Below are 15579 nucleotides of genomic sequence, written 5' to 3'. Positions count from 1 at the left end.
TGCAGACGGTCCATTTAAGAGCTGATTTCCCAGTTGAAGAAAAGTCTCCAACCACTTTGCTGGTGATGATTTATTCATTTTAAAATGGTTCCAAGATATGCGTGTAAAATGACATCTGTCTTATTAATCTAAAAGTAGAGCAGAAAGGAAAACAAGAACATCACAGCTCCACTAATGAAAATCCTACGCACTGTATTTTCCCCTGCCCACATACCTGAGAAAACATATTTATCATGCATACGAAGAAAGTTTTCATTGACTTTCAGTTGATGTGCCATGCACTCAAGGTGTCGCCAGCCATGATCCACACACACGTTGCCCGGAAAGTAATTGAGAAGTGGGGGTGGCACCCAGTTTAAATCATGACATATTACTGTTGAGTTGGCCTCTGCCTCGTTACTTTCACCTTTCAACGACCAAATTTTTTCAGTCAATTCTCAAAAATGGCTAAAAAAATATGCTTCATAAAACTTCTTCAGTCACTATTCCGATTTTTTCATATGCTGATTTGTTTTAGCCCCCTCCCCTCACTTGATTAGATTTTTCCATGCACCATTTCCCACTGCACTAGCACTGCCTAAAAGCAGTGTGATTGTTTGCGTCTTTCCAGAAATCGCGGATAAAATCTACAACCTGTTCAATGGCTACACCAGTGGGAAGGAGCAGCAGACGGCCTACAACACTCTGATGGACCTGGGCGCTCCCACACTGCACCGTGTGCTTTACCACTACAACCAGCGCTACGAGAGCTTTGGAGAATTCACCTGGAGGTGCGAGGACGAGCTGGGACCCAGGTAAACCTAAATGTTGGACTCTTTGCTTAAAGGGAGAATAGCAATTTCTCAGATTATTTAAATCAGGTAAACACAAGGCATGTTTTGCAACATTAATTGAAAAGCACTTATACTTCTGTAGATAAGGGAATGTCGGAAACAACTTAAACCCAGAGACTTTAGAAATGCCCACATCTCTGAAGTGTAACCTCATTTCAAAAATATGCATTCCTTCCTGCAAATTGATCATCAACTGCAGCTTGATTTCCAATTTATCAGAGGAACCCAACAATATACAAAGCACTGTAGGTCTGCCTGAGTCAGCCCTCTACAGAATACCAAAAGACTGAGCCATCTTAATAATGTGTAGACTGTGTTCACTGTAATCAGGCTCTGAAACTGCAGATGCGTGCGTGTGTGTGTTGTGTGCGCTCCATTCACGAGTTGCCCTCCCGGCAACAAATTGCAATCTGTCAATGCTGAACTTGTGCAATTGACACTGAGGTCTTTGAACAATAACAGTGCAGCCTGGCTGCAAGATTGAAGCGCTGTGGAAGCTAGACAAGAGTCTGTGTTGGATCACAATGTAGTGTGAACTCCTCGCATTAAAGTGCAACTCTAGTAGAAGGTCTTTTCGAAAGGGAAGTAGCCACCAGGAATTTCAGCAATGCTGCAAAACCCTGACACTGATTTAGCTGATAAAAACTAAACAGACGGTAGAGTTGGATCACTTTGACATTATAGACACGCTCCATTAGTGATTACTTTACCCCCAGCTGCTCATGTGAAACTGATTTATAGACCTCGGGAACATCCAACTACATCTAGAGGTCGACTATTGCTTACTCTCATGTGTGCTGACCAAATTACAAATGTCTATCGATAACACCAACATTAACAATGAAGTGATTTGATGTACGGTTTTGAATATGGACTGGAAACAAAGATGGACGGCAGAGCAGCTCCTCAAAAGTCAAACCAGAGCAAGTAGAGCTCCCCCTGGTTTTAAGTTCAACTGTATAAACATGAAACAGGATGTGGCCTCATGATAAACCGTGTTCATCTTGGTAATTGGTGGCGGTAGAGTCGTGTAGTACTAATTAAATGAAAACACCAGTTTGGAGGAAGTGTGGGCTGGTCATCGATAATGTGGTGACCTTGAACGTCCCTTCATCTGGGATGTCTTTTTGGGACTAGTTTTTACTCTTTTCTATAGATTTTCAAAGATCTATGTCCTCAATAAGAAGAAATGATCCTGGGGTTGTTACATCACACATATACTGAATATCTACTTCTTGTCCATTAGCATTATTTTTCATGACGTAATGCAGTGAGAGCCAGCAGTAACTAAGGGTCATCCAAACAAATAACTCCAATCATGCACTTTATTTGCACGCAAACAGAGACACATCTGTGCTGTGGTCTGACCCTGTTATGTGGATGTTGTTGTTTACTGTAGCTGAGCTACAGTGATGTTGCATTGTCCGCTGCATGCTAACTTTGCTGGTCATGTCTTAGTGGAAACTAAAAACTGAGATCAATGCTGGCGGTTTGGTGAAAATGCCATACAGCCTGCATCGTGTGACAAAGCACCAGTCTCTATTGTTTTCTGTGTTCAGCCCTTCTTAACACATATTAATTCTCTGGAAAACCACCAGCTTTTTGTCTCGACTTTTGTACCATGAGCTGTAGCCACTGTGTATTTTCAGAATTCAGTCTAAACACATTAGAAATTATACTAAAAACCATTTGTCACGTTGTTTCCCACAGCTGAAAAAAAAAGTTACTTTTTAAATAAAAATGAATCCCAAAACAAAGATAATCCAATCAAGCTAAAGAATTTCCTTTTAACATTTAACATTTTTAAAAACAAGTTGTAATTTGTTCCAGCATCATTACAAACGCATCGTACAGTGGCCAGGTCTCCATGATATCAGCTCATTAAAGCTCAGCAGTGTCCCGGTCTTGTTTTGATTCTCAAAGGTGGGCAGATGTTCCGCTCGCAGCCTCCAAAGTGCTGTCTTTGATTGCTGGCTGTTGTTTGTGTGAATTAGAGTAACGGGGGAAATTCATTCAGACGGACTGGGAGGACGACGGCGCTTAGCCTCTGTGACATCACCGGAGCCAGGTTTAGAAACTCGCAACCATGGAGGGCCCCATGTTTCCCCCCAAACTACGGATAAGTACGATGTGAAATTGGGGCTTAATGCTTTATAAACAGAGCCATGTGTCCGGTATAAAATATACTTATAAACAGCAGTCTGTGGTACGTGCTTTCACTTTGGCAGGTGAAACTGATTAGCCTAGGCTTCTTTAATTCCCTGGGTTTCTCTCTCTGTGTCTGTGGGCTCCCCTGCCTTAAATGAAAGGTTGTTTTTAATAGGGACCACGTTGGAAAGAGTTGATGTAATTGAGGGAGTTGCTTCTGAAGTGTTCCATTAAAATACACTTAGATTAACAGCCCCCCAATTTAGTCAAAGGGAGGGGTGATTAATGTTAATAAAGCCACCTCAGAGCTGGAAAAGCAGCAGAGAAGTGCATTCAAGGTGAGGCCTGGCATAAGGGAAGGAAGTATAAACTTGTTTTGTTTAGCCAAGTCATCAAATGAACATTAGACTTTCCGATGTATCTGGTTTGGTGTGAAGAAAGACTCTACGGTGAACGCTGCATACCTTCTATTGTTACCAAGTGAGTAGGCGAGGAGAAAGGTTAATGGCCTCACAGCTCCACCGCTGTGTGTCTGACAACTTCCCCGCGGCGTCGAGCAGTTTGTTTCTCTGAAGTTATTTGACGTTTGGGAAAAACAAAGGCAGCAAATTAATGGTTGCACCTCGGCCAGGACAAAAATACTTATATCAAAATAATGATCATGCAAAGTTGCTGGCTTTTCGAGCAGCTAGTATTGTCGTTGGCTTGGTCTTGCAAAATCACCCAAGATCATCTTGATCATTGTCATTCAGCTGAACTAAAACTGACTAAAAGTGGAGAGAATACAGAAGGAATACAAATCCAATCTAGGCTAGACTCATTGTGGATGTTCAGAGATTATATTTCTATTTTAATGCATTGGGAAGTATCAGTGAAGAGCCTAAGACATCATTATTATTATCCATTCTTCTTTCAAACTCATTCAATCTGAATAAAAAATTGCAGCATTCTCCTTTTTGTCCACACTTGTGGATTCTTTGAAAACCATCCATCTATGAACTCCTTAACCCCCCAGTATAATTTGCTATGTACAGCCTCTGGTTAACAATGACAACAAGCCAAGCGTTTCTTTCAGCGCTTTGGCTTTTTGACACCATTTTTAGGGTGCGGTGCACATTTGACCAAGCAAACCATAACTACTGCATTCAAAGTCAAATAATCAGAGGGCTTGACACCAGTCATTGGACGGCAGCTGTAAACTAGTACGTAGAATTATTAATTTTATAGTCGGGCGGCATCGGCTAGTCACGCTAACACACAAATTTACATGTGGTTAACTCGCAGTAATCGAAACCATTCATGTTTATATTGTAAAATCAGAGGATAAAGTGCAACAAGGTGTGCACTTGGCCATTATATGCCTATCCTAATTTATTACCCTATTTACTACCCTATTTTTTTCTTCTTCTTCTTCTTTCCTCCATGTGAATTTTGGTGGGGTTAATCTGGGCACATTTTTATGTTATTGCTCTCGCTGGGAGATCAAAAGGGTAAACTTGTACTTTCTTTGCCGTTTTCCGCCTGTCTGGACTGCATGTCCTTGATGTTACGGTAAATGTACCGTAGAACAGAGTGTTCCTCCACCCAGAATTGGAAAAAGGAACAAAAGAGATACAATGTCGTTGGTGCTGTGAGGCAGAACACTGAAGTCACAACAGTCAAGTCACTAAAGACGGCAGGCGGTGGGATTGGGCCAGTGTGTAGTCTGTAGGCATAGCCATGGCAAGACACCGTGAACTTCTCAATAGAGCGTTAGTACGTAGTCTGGATTCTGAATTAATTTCTACTTTACACAAGTTCCCTGGATATGTGGCAAGCTGCCTTAACATTCAGTGGTTAATTTAAAGCGAAACTCTATAAGAAATTAGTTGAAACTGGGATTCTAATACAGTATTAAAGTGAGGCTAGTCTCTAGTTTAAATACTCACTTTATGTGTTGTCTTTAGTATAAAATACAAAATACTGCTAAAGCTCAAAAGTAATACTTTGAATAGAAACATGTAAAACTATTTGATTTGACAACACATTCTCTGAAGAGGTTACTTCCCTCCAGAGGAAGATTAACACTTATTACCACATTTTTTGCCTATTTACTCTATTTTCTAGGTAATGTCTTAAAAATGTTCCATTTGATTTCATGGAAGTGTGCTGGTATTAGCAAATCACATCCTCCAAAGTCATGATATTAAGCCAAAGCCTAAGTGCCAAACGGTGCAGTTTCTTGAATGACCACATGTTAATACGTTCGACTTTATGGCAGAAATAAGAACATGTTTACAAGCTGGTATTAAAAAGGAGATTAAGAGGAAAATCAGGCTTGTTCCAGTGAATCCTACAGATACTTGATCAGTCTGGGAATTTGGAGGCCAGGTCAACACCCTGTGCTGTTCTTCATGTTTATGAGTTGTTTGTATATGTGTGTGTGTGTGTGTGTGTGTGTGTGTGTGTGTGTGTTTGTGTGTGTGTGTGTGTTTGTGCATCCTGCTGGGGATGTCTGCTGCCATTAAGGAGTGTCATTGCTCTGGAGTGGGGGTGTCTGGTCTGTCCAAGTGTCGTATCTAAGTAACATCCACATGAATGCCAGGTCCAAAAGTTTCCCAGCAGAACATTGTCACAAGATGGTCAATGTTGGTCATAATGTTATGCCTGATCGGTGTAAATCCTCTCCACTTCATTGAATTATGTCAAGGTTTATGCATGATTAAAGGTGTGGCCGCTTACAGTGACAAGTGGGTGCCCTCACAAGTTGCTAGCTGTCAGCCTAGACTCACCACACTAGGTTTAAAAAAAATGCTCTTCACTACATTTATGGGACAGGAGGTTTCATCCATCTTTATATGAAGTCAGCGGTATTTTGTTGCAAATTAATAGAATTCTTTTTAAAGTCTTTTTCCAATTTCTTTCTAATAAGTAGAAATTTCTTTGGGCTTTCTTGGAAATGATCCTAGTAATTTCCCATAATTTCCCAAAAGTCCTCTACCTAGTCTTGTATGTTTGTGGGGTGTTTCTGGCCACTTGTGAGACAAAATACGTACGGTTCTGTCTCGTCCAAACAACACAGATCTTTGCCAGGGCTGGCAGTAAACAGCACGGCAGACTTCGTACTGTACATGTACCAGAGCACACACACACACACACACACACACACACACACACAGTTTCATCTTCCTAGATCAGCTCTACTTGTTATGAAGAAAAGTTTCCTTGTCACAAACAATGAGAGCAAAATAAACTAGATTTTCATTAGCTAGTCAAAATATAGATAACAAGAGCGGCGCTCAGGCTCTGACTCAATGTAAACTCCTATCGGCCAAGTAAGCAGTATCTGGAAACAAATGAATGAACAGATGTGGCTTTATCTTTCTTGTGGCAGCAGATATTCAGATCTGCTGTATTTAGAAACGTATCGGATCGCACTGACGAGACCGCTTGGCATCCTCCAGAGGACATTTTTATTGCCTTTTTCATGCAACATCGCGTGACGTCTTAACCCAAACCATAAACTTACCAAAAGGCTCTCTCTCCAGTCCCTGACACTTCTCCTCCAGAGGGCCAGACCTTGTCATCGCCAGGGGAGTACCCATCATTTAAGGCACGCCGCTTGGCTGTTGATTTAGAAACGCTAGATGTTTTGGCCGGGCTGAAAGAAACTCTCCGATCCCGGCCATTTCTGTCCTGACCGTGTCCTCGTTTGGACTCCGTGCCCCTTGATGAACTGAAAAATATTTCCTTTTTTCTTTCTGTTTCGACTTGACAGTCTCTCTAATCAGAGGAGCGCTTGCCATAATACGTGTTGTTATGGTTGGAAATTCTCTCAGGAAATCATAATCATAATCACAGCAGACTGTTTACTTTGCTCTCTGACTTTTTATAGTCGAGAGAAGGACAAAAATACACACAGTCAAAGCAGGGGTGCCTCTTAGCAGTGATTTATCCGTTCCTATGATACCGAAGAGTGAGCGGAAACATATAAATATTTGCACGCTCTGATATAAACTTCCAGTACAAATATCCCATTATCACTATCAATACACGTTGTTATGAGTTTACTTAACAATTAAAAGCTCCTCATCTGCATCTCAGTAGAGATCCAGGGTGCCATTTTGACTGCTTCCCCTACAATGTGAAATACAGTGTTACTGGAATTGACGGGGTACTATTAGCGATGTGCAGCAGTATTTATATCAAGGGCCGCATGGCAAACACACTGCTCAGTATCTGGGCTTCAAAATCTGAAAGAAGGGAACGGGATATAATATATCGACGTTTTCAGAATCAGAGGAGATGCATTAGTGATAGTTCATTGGAACGTGCAAGAGAACACGTTATCTTCTGTTGTTGTCTGAAATTTGTCATACTGGCCCTGCTTTTCATGAGCTTTCTTTATGCGTGCCGCAAGCCCCTCGAGTCGTGCTGTTTCTCATTTCAAATTCAAATAAAAGTGCAAGGTTTGATCGTTGATCGGTTCTGACCGGTTCATTTTTTACTAAAGGCAGTAATGCACAATCCATGCTTTTACTGTTTCATTGTGAAAATTTGACTTTGAAACATGCCACTCCAGTGTGATGGTGTTAGATATTAGGGAAATCCTCTTTTCTCCCTCTTTTTCCATGGAGATGTGACTCTGTACAGGACATGATGTCATGTCACCACCAGTTGTTATCATGGGTTAGTTAACTTTCAGTTTTTATGATTTAAAAGCAATTATAACGTACGATTTGTATGTGTGTAAAATTCTAAAATGACCTGTGCATTCAAACTGTAATCGTAGACTATGTTCAGAAGTATTTATTACATTAAGGGGGGCAAAATAATTTAATGATATATGTTTCCCCTGGAGGATACTGCAGCTGCTTTACAGGTGGCAAAAAAGACAATAAAAAGTGTGAGACTATATATCGTATAATGACTACAGTGTTATTACTGACATATATTAAATACTGCAATAATCATTATAGGCTATACATTTCAAAAATCACTTGTAGGATTTGTATAGTATTGTTGTCACTAAGTATATATTTAGGTGGGAAATTTTTTTATAGTTACCATAGTTACCATATGGTACCATTTGCCACCCCTCCCACTAAGGTTTGTTTTTTTCTTAATTTTTACATTTTGAAGTAGAAAATAAACACTTATATATAGTATAATATAATAATAATAATGATATATATGCATATATTATTTTCTTCATACAATATATAGTTCTGTGATTGACTGGAGACCTGTCCAGGGTGTACCCGCCTCTCGCACAGTGACAGCTGGGATAGGCTCCAGCCCTGCCGCAGCCCTCTAGAGGACAGGCGGTTACAGAAGCGGTTGCAGAAGATGGCTGTGAATATACGGCTAAGATTAATAATATTCCATTCTGGGTGATTTTCTAAGTTGTCAAAACAAAATGGTAACAAACTTACAGACTTACGTTAGAACCAAGATCTTGTGATCTGCACAGTGTTGGCAGACGTATCGTACTGTCACTTTAAACTGATCGTATTTTAACCCAAACTGTCGTATGTACTAAAACAACTTGAAAAATCACATTGTATATTTGGCCTGTTATGTCACACAGGCCTGTATATACCGTATATCTGGCAACACTGGTTTTGCAGCTTACATGCTGGATATACTATACTGAAGACCCTTCAAGTATTACTTTGTGGGGGTGCTTCATCATCATCATCTTGGTGTCATCCTCTCACGTCTTGATCATAGCAAGTGTGAAATTTTATATGCATGACAAATTGGAACCATTTATTGGTGGTGCATGGTGCTGGTTGTTAACTTTATCTCGGCGTGTGGGTTTAATTATAGTGGCCTCTACGTAGATCACGTATGTCCTCAGGTGTCCCTTGAACGTCTCTCTCATTCATTGTTTAGAGCTTTTCTTCTGATTTGCTGTTGCGACGCCTTGCAAACAGCCATCAGACACGGAATAAAACTGTGTGTTCATGTTGCAATTCAAACCTGTGCATACATGCAGTTATTAATGCATGCAAACGTGTTTTGAACACTGTAAATCCACATGCATGCTTGCCCGTGCAGAGCCAGATCCATATACTCAGATGGAGCACTCGCATAGGATCTTGGAAACTATTTTCCTCCCCTATACATGCACAAGGATTTATGGTGACAACTGTTACTATTTGGAACCTACGTGATATTCCTCCCTGAAAGCATAACAAACCGCACGTTCTTTTTCTTTATTTAAAGCAAATACGTATCTCAATTTCCCCAGACCGCTGGATTCTGTGGCAAAATATTGTGAACATAAAGAGGTTTCAGAAAAATGATCTGAACGACGGTATGGAGGCAGACTGTCAGCACAGCGTGAGGGTTCTATTCTGCTGACGGGCTGTTTGTGAGGACTGACATGGGTGTGCTTAGTGCCACTGCAAAGATGACGTCGCTCCTAATGTGTCTTGACGTTGAGAAGTGATTTGCAAATGAATTCCAACAATAATGATGATAATAGTAATAATAATAATAATGCTGGTGCACTGTGCAATTGTCTGTTTTCAGGGGAATGTGGGTGTAAAATATGCACTTATTTCCAAAAATACACACGGAACTGTGGTGACGTGCCACATGTCAATGCAATAACGCTGTGTCAGTGTAAGACGGGATGAAATGGAGTGGAATCGACAGGCCACCGAGTCTGTGTTATTGCTGTCAGTTCAGAACAACAAAAAGTGCAGCTTATCGGTGGCATCAGATGTTGGGAGAAAAAAAAAAGTAAACTTGTGGGTTGTAATTTGAATAGGAGTTTGACAAGCGGATATTAGTTTGCCACAGAGACTGGAACACACAAGCTATAAATAATTATAAAAAAAAATAAAAGAAAAAATAAAAACTAAAGAAAAAAATATTTTCGTGCTTACTTCTAATAGCTGGTTTCAGCCCAGACCAAAGTCTGCATCCAGATCAAACTGAAAATCAATACAAACCAGACCATGAGCCACTTATTACATTATGCATTTTCTGCAATGTCCTTTCTGTTGCTTTAACTACCTCCTTTAAGCACGCACACGATGTAAGCACAGCGAGGCTATATCGTATAACCGCGTCGTGCCAGTGTGGTCTTTGCCGACACAAAGAGCGAACGGCGGCAAAATAGGAGACACAGCAACAAAATGCAGAGGAGATCTCAGGTTGTGTTTGAGTGATGCGTGTATGGATAAAACCCACTGCGGACCACACAGTTGTCTCTGTGTCTGCTCTGTGTTCATTCCGGTTCGGCCGCAAGAAGAGCAGTCAGCGACACGCACATGTTATCACTTGAAAAATGTTGTCCCCAAATTTAGTGAGGAAAGAGAGAGAAAATGATGTATTCGTTCTGCTGCTGTCCCGCTGGAGCTGAACTATGTGACTTAATCAGTTTAGGCATGTAACTGGATGTTGAATGAGTGGAATTTCAGTTGGACAACCATGGAGCTGGTTTTTACCACTGTGTGGCTTTGTGTATTATACTTTTAAAGTGAGGTAACTTCTGAAAGAACAAAACAGACAAAAAAAATATTTGTCACCTTCACTGGAAAATATTTTTAAAAACCTTATGTCATCAGATGTGCTTGGAAATTCCAAAAAACTGCCCAGAAGTAACATTGTACGCTAATGGAATCACATAAGTGCTGTAACAGGCGTACTAGGTTAGAAGTACAGTGTATTTTATTTGTTAGAGATAACTAGATGTGTCACAGTGTAATGCGTTTTTTTGAAAATGTATTTCACATACTACATCTGAGCCTGTTATTATTTAAAGCAAGGGATTAATCCACACTGATTTATTTTGTTGCACTTCAAAATGCGCGACCATGAGCGCTGGTTCTCTTCAGTGTAAAAATGAACTGGGCTGTTTGTGTCAAAATAAAAATGGCGACGCACATACTCAGGTTATACAGGGTTTGCGAAAGTCTCCTACCTCCTTCTGTTTTTCCTCTGCTTCCACAACGGTTAGTAAGCAGTGAGGTGCATGAGCTTGTGCACATTATGACTGTTGCGTGTGAATGTGCATGCTTGTCAGGGTAAGCTGAATATAAGGATAATATGATGTTGATTTGTTTTTTCATTTCTTCAACTCAAAACAACATTACTTGGAAGGTTTTGTTATTATCATATTGCTGTATTTCTGTGTGTAAGTGTTCTGCTTGATTATGGTCCATTGTTGGATTAAAATGAATATATTTCAAAATTATAAAAATGTATTTATACTGATATGTTATAGTGTCCCCTTTTAATCAGGAAAAACATTACAAACATGTTAGTCTTGTATTTCTCACTGATATCATATCATATCATATCATATCATATCATATCATATCATATCATATCATACTTTACATCATCCAGCTTCATCATCTCATGCTCTCATCATCACTGAGGACCAACCCCATTATTTTCTCTGTTGTCATCTCCCTTTTCATTGGTTTGATCTTTGTCATCCTTATTTTGATTCGCATTTCATTTTTTCCATTGCAATTCATCCCTGCATGCATGTCATCATCATCATCATCATCATCATCATCATCATCATCATCATCATCATCATCATCATTGCTGCCCCCACAGCATCATCTCTCCAGAACAAGGTGAGACAGTCAAACACGTTTGTAACTGCACAGATGCTCTCATTTATCTCCATGACCGAGGCATTTCACTGCTTTCAAGTGATGCGTACTGACTGTGTAGTCCGGGTGCTATGAAGTGTCATCGGTTCATCGCTGTGGTCCTGCGGTGGTGGGACAGCGTGCTGTAGACGAATGAGGAGAGACTGTGCATGGAATGAATGAAATCTTCTCCCGCTGCCATTCTCTGACTTTACACAAACACATAGTTTCAGGCAAGGGCCAACAGGGCCCTATCAGGTCTAATGGTTATTTATTACGCTCCTTGTCCCTGGGAGATGTATTTATGCGAACTCTGTGCATCATGTTACTAGTGGAGATGATTTTTCAGCTGGCCTGGTTTGGCCAAAAGACAAGTTCAGGCTTTTCATAGTCTCTCCCCTGTCTCTCCGCGGTATTAGAGCCGTCCATTAGCCTGTTTTCTTGCCATGGCCATTCATTTCTTCATTCATTCATTTTTCCACTGCTTCAGTCAGACCTTCAGCAGCCACTGTGTGCTTTGGGTCAAAGCTGGAATGTGTCAGTAACAGTGCACCTTAGACGTTGAGCTGTTTCAGACAGGAAGCAGCCGCAGATGGGTTGGTTTTCAGTTTTGTCATAGAACGGTGTCACTCCAAAGCAACAGTAGAGCCCCGGTGTGATTTACTGACTGCAGACAGTCAGATATATCTCGTGGAAAATGATCACTGAGATTGAACCTTCCTTCTGCTGCCTGGCACTAAGTGTTTCCCACAGTTAAGAATATCCTGGTACATGATTGGATGCTTGGCTTGTATGATATCAGCTCCTGCAAAGCCACCAGACTGGCAGCGTTTGGCATCTGGTTTGAGATTAGTGTATCAGAGGATTTTGGTGGAGATGAGTTTTTATTTGTTTGTTAGTCATAAATAACCAGGATTGAAAGGCGCACTTGTGCTTTTCTCACTTTCATGATCAGAGTCCTGGCCATGTATTCATTTCTTAAATCAAACAAATCATAATAAATGTTAGTTGTCGGCTAACTATTTGAACTTATCCAGAGGCCATGCCGAGCAAACCATCTATTTGTGTAGTTAGCTAACCCTGGCATCAGTCAGGTTAGTTAGCATATTAACGCGACATTATAATGACTATCCTTTCCATTCCTGAACATGTGGTCAGATATTTTAGACCCTTCTGATCCTTTGTCTTACCTTCTGTCTCGTGGCAGCTTGTCCTGCATGTGCCATTCTGATGTCATCGAGATCATCTTTCATTTATTTAGCACATGGGTATCATAGCTTAAAGATGGAGAAAGACATTTTAATCCAGACTTTTTTTGGGCACTGAAGTGAAATCCATCTAGCAGCAGCTTGTCAACACACTGTCTAATCAATAGTTAGCCAATAGTCAGTTGCAGTGTCGCTGTCCGTTGTTCCTGACGTGTCCACCACCGACATGACACACCAACACACTTTAACCCTCTACACTGTTTGTCCCAACAGGAAGGCCGGCCTCATCCTCTCCCAGCTGGATGAACTGTCTCCGTGGTGTAAGGGTCTCCTTCAGGAGCCAAAGATCGGCCTTCGCAGGATGTCCCTCAAGTTCCTGTCCTGCCGGTACACCGACACCAAGGCCTTTGGGCTGAACTGGTCAGACATGGGTCAGGACGTACACAAGGCCTGTGACGAGCAGACGCTCACCGTCATGTATAATGACTACGGTGAGCCCAAGGAGCTCTAAACGTTTGGGCTTACGGATGTGGACGGAGATTTGTCAAATCCAACAAGGAAAGGAAGAAAATTGAGGTTTTCTATTTATTTCTGTAACCTACAGTATATATGTCTCACATGCAGATATGATACATTCATTGGAATGCTTTTTTATTCAGCTAAATTACTGGCGCCAGAACCAAATATATTTAGTCATCTAAAATACTGGAGCAGTGTTAATTTGTACCTATTTTCCATACTTAGGGTTAGGGTTAGGCTGCTGAAGTCTGCAAGTATACAATAGCAACATAAATCAAGATTTGTTTCTTTAAAATAGATTTTCTCTTTTGAACATAAGCTTTGGGATTGGTTTGATGTAAAGTACCTGTAGACACAGACTAAATTGTTTGCTTTCCTTGCAGCCAAGGCTATCTTGTTGTTTGATTAAAGCACATGTGAGGTTGTGTCAGATTGTGCAATTTAATGTGAAATATTGCAGGGCATGGCAGGACTCACTTAAAAAGCATGTAAACCCACTCTGTTCACTACTATATTTACAGGGTCACTTTTTGAACAACACGAGGCCCGCAAGCTTTTCCAGTTTTAAAGTTTCAGTGCGATGTTGCAAAAATCCACACAGTTGCTTTTCAGTGTCTGAACATGGCGAGAGCTAAATGTGAGAACATGCATTTTAATTCACTATTTTTTTTTTTTTTTTAGTTGGATTTGACAATCTCCATTTTAACCCTTTGATACAGAAACAAAACACCTATGTACACTCGGTTGCTTAAGTTTGGGTTAAGGTGATACCTGGTTTCATTCAGGTTCGATATTCAGTCTGATCTGAGACATAAAGGCTAGCACATGTTCCTCTGGGCCCACTGAAATCCAGACTTCATCATATCTTCGAGCATCTTGGTGAACAGTTGCATAAGGCAACTCCTGATGGCCATATAACAGATACAGTTAGTTGCTCCTTTGGCTTGATTTCCAACCTAAAGACAGATTTTTTTTAAAGTTCACATGAATAATGTACTCCTCGTCCAAGAATCTGCATCTTGTAAAGATTTTCCAGTTAAAACCCGTCGTAGCTGCAGTTTCACTGGCACATTGCAACCACCGTTATATATAAATGTTTTACTGCTTCACAGCTTCCGATGCCGATGCTATGAATTACTGCAGCACTCAAAGCAAGTAACACCTCTTCAGCTGCGAACAGTTCTAGTAGAGTTTCCAGCTATCACTTCTCTTTGCACACATTTTCATTAAAATTGGCTTAAGGAAGCAAGTAGTGACACACCATTTTCCTTATTTTGAAAACCTGATGCGACATATTAAAGGAATCGTTATGTAGCAGCACCGGAAGAAAGCCAGTGTTTTACAAAGTTCTGTGTGCTCCTAAAGAAAGAAGTAGCATGATGGCAGATGGAGCTTTACTGGAAAAAATAAATATAGAAAGGTAACTATGTAGATAAAAAGGGATGGTCTGGTGGGATGAGCCATGTACATAGCGCTACCATAATGTTTTAGTGATATAACCTGCTGAATGTAGTCTTGATAGTTTGCATTTAGAAATGAAGTTGTTGTAAAGGAGTTGTATTAAGTAACCGAATCACAGAGATACTGGTTTGTTTGTTATCTCTTGGTGTTCAGTGAAACCGGACAAAACCGATGACTGGCAGTATTTTTCTTTATCATATCCAGTTCATATGAAATGAAACAACATCTTAATGTTTTCAGCTGTTTAAACTTTGGAATAATAAACCTCGGAGTAACACGTCCTTACTGAGGTCTTTATGAAATCTCCTCGACTCCAGCTTGTTTATTGTGAGTATATTTTATAGCGTTTATTTGACTTTCTTTTTTATTCCATCTGTGTGCAGTGGCCGTGTAGGAGATTGATGTCAAAGAAATGTACATGTACATTAGATGTTCATTTTTAACAAATGTCATATGTGAATACTAAAGAAAGAACGCTTGTAGATTTTTGTATAGGCAGCAAAGTGTTTCATAAAGGCATCTCATCATAGCGCAGTATGGTGTTTTACTTCTGTACATAAATGCACAACAGGCCATATTTTACAACATTGATGTGTGCTTTAGTAGATAGATACCCTATCCTACTGTAACATCTGCTGTGTATCTTAGTCTCTGCAGATTAATGCAGTGAGTCCTGTTTTACCGTAAAGATCTGATTGTGATCTAAAGATGCTGCACACTGTCAGACAGAACTTTGTCATGAAGTGAAACTCACGATGAAACTGATGAATATCACAGACTGGTTAACCAGTCATCTACTATCTGCAT

At 40.4% G+C, this 15579-nt stretch overlaps 1 protein-coding gene across 5 annotated transcripts in view; it reads left to right on the top strand.

The window, feature by feature from the left end:
* astn1 (astrotactin 1) overlaps positions 1–15306 on the top strand; it is a 401467-nt gene extending 386161 nt beyond the window's left edge. For all 5 annotated transcript variants that reach the window (XM_047589220.1, XM_047589219.1, XM_047589218.1 and 2 more), the window contains 2 exons: positions 611–794; positions 13066–15306. In XM_047589220.1, coding sequence (XP_047445176.1) covers positions 611–794; positions 13066–13303 — 422 coding nt within the window. In that variant the 3' untranslated portion in view covers positions 13304–15306. The remainder of the gene's footprint in view (positions 1–610; positions 795–13065) is intronic.
* The last annotated feature ends 273 nt before the right edge of the window (positions 15307–15579 follow it).

The sequence above is a fragment of the Mugil cephalus genome, chromosome 7 (genome assembly GCF_022458985.1).
Source record: "Mugil cephalus isolate CIBA_MC_2020 chromosome 7, CIBA_Mcephalus_1.1, whole genome shotgun sequence".
NCBI classification, from domain to species: Eukaryota; Metazoa; Chordata; class Actinopteri; order Mugiliformes; family Mugilidae; genus Mugil; species Mugil cephalus.
Note: the sequence above shows the minus strand (reverse complement) of the source record. Positions and strands in the feature narration are given on the sequence as shown.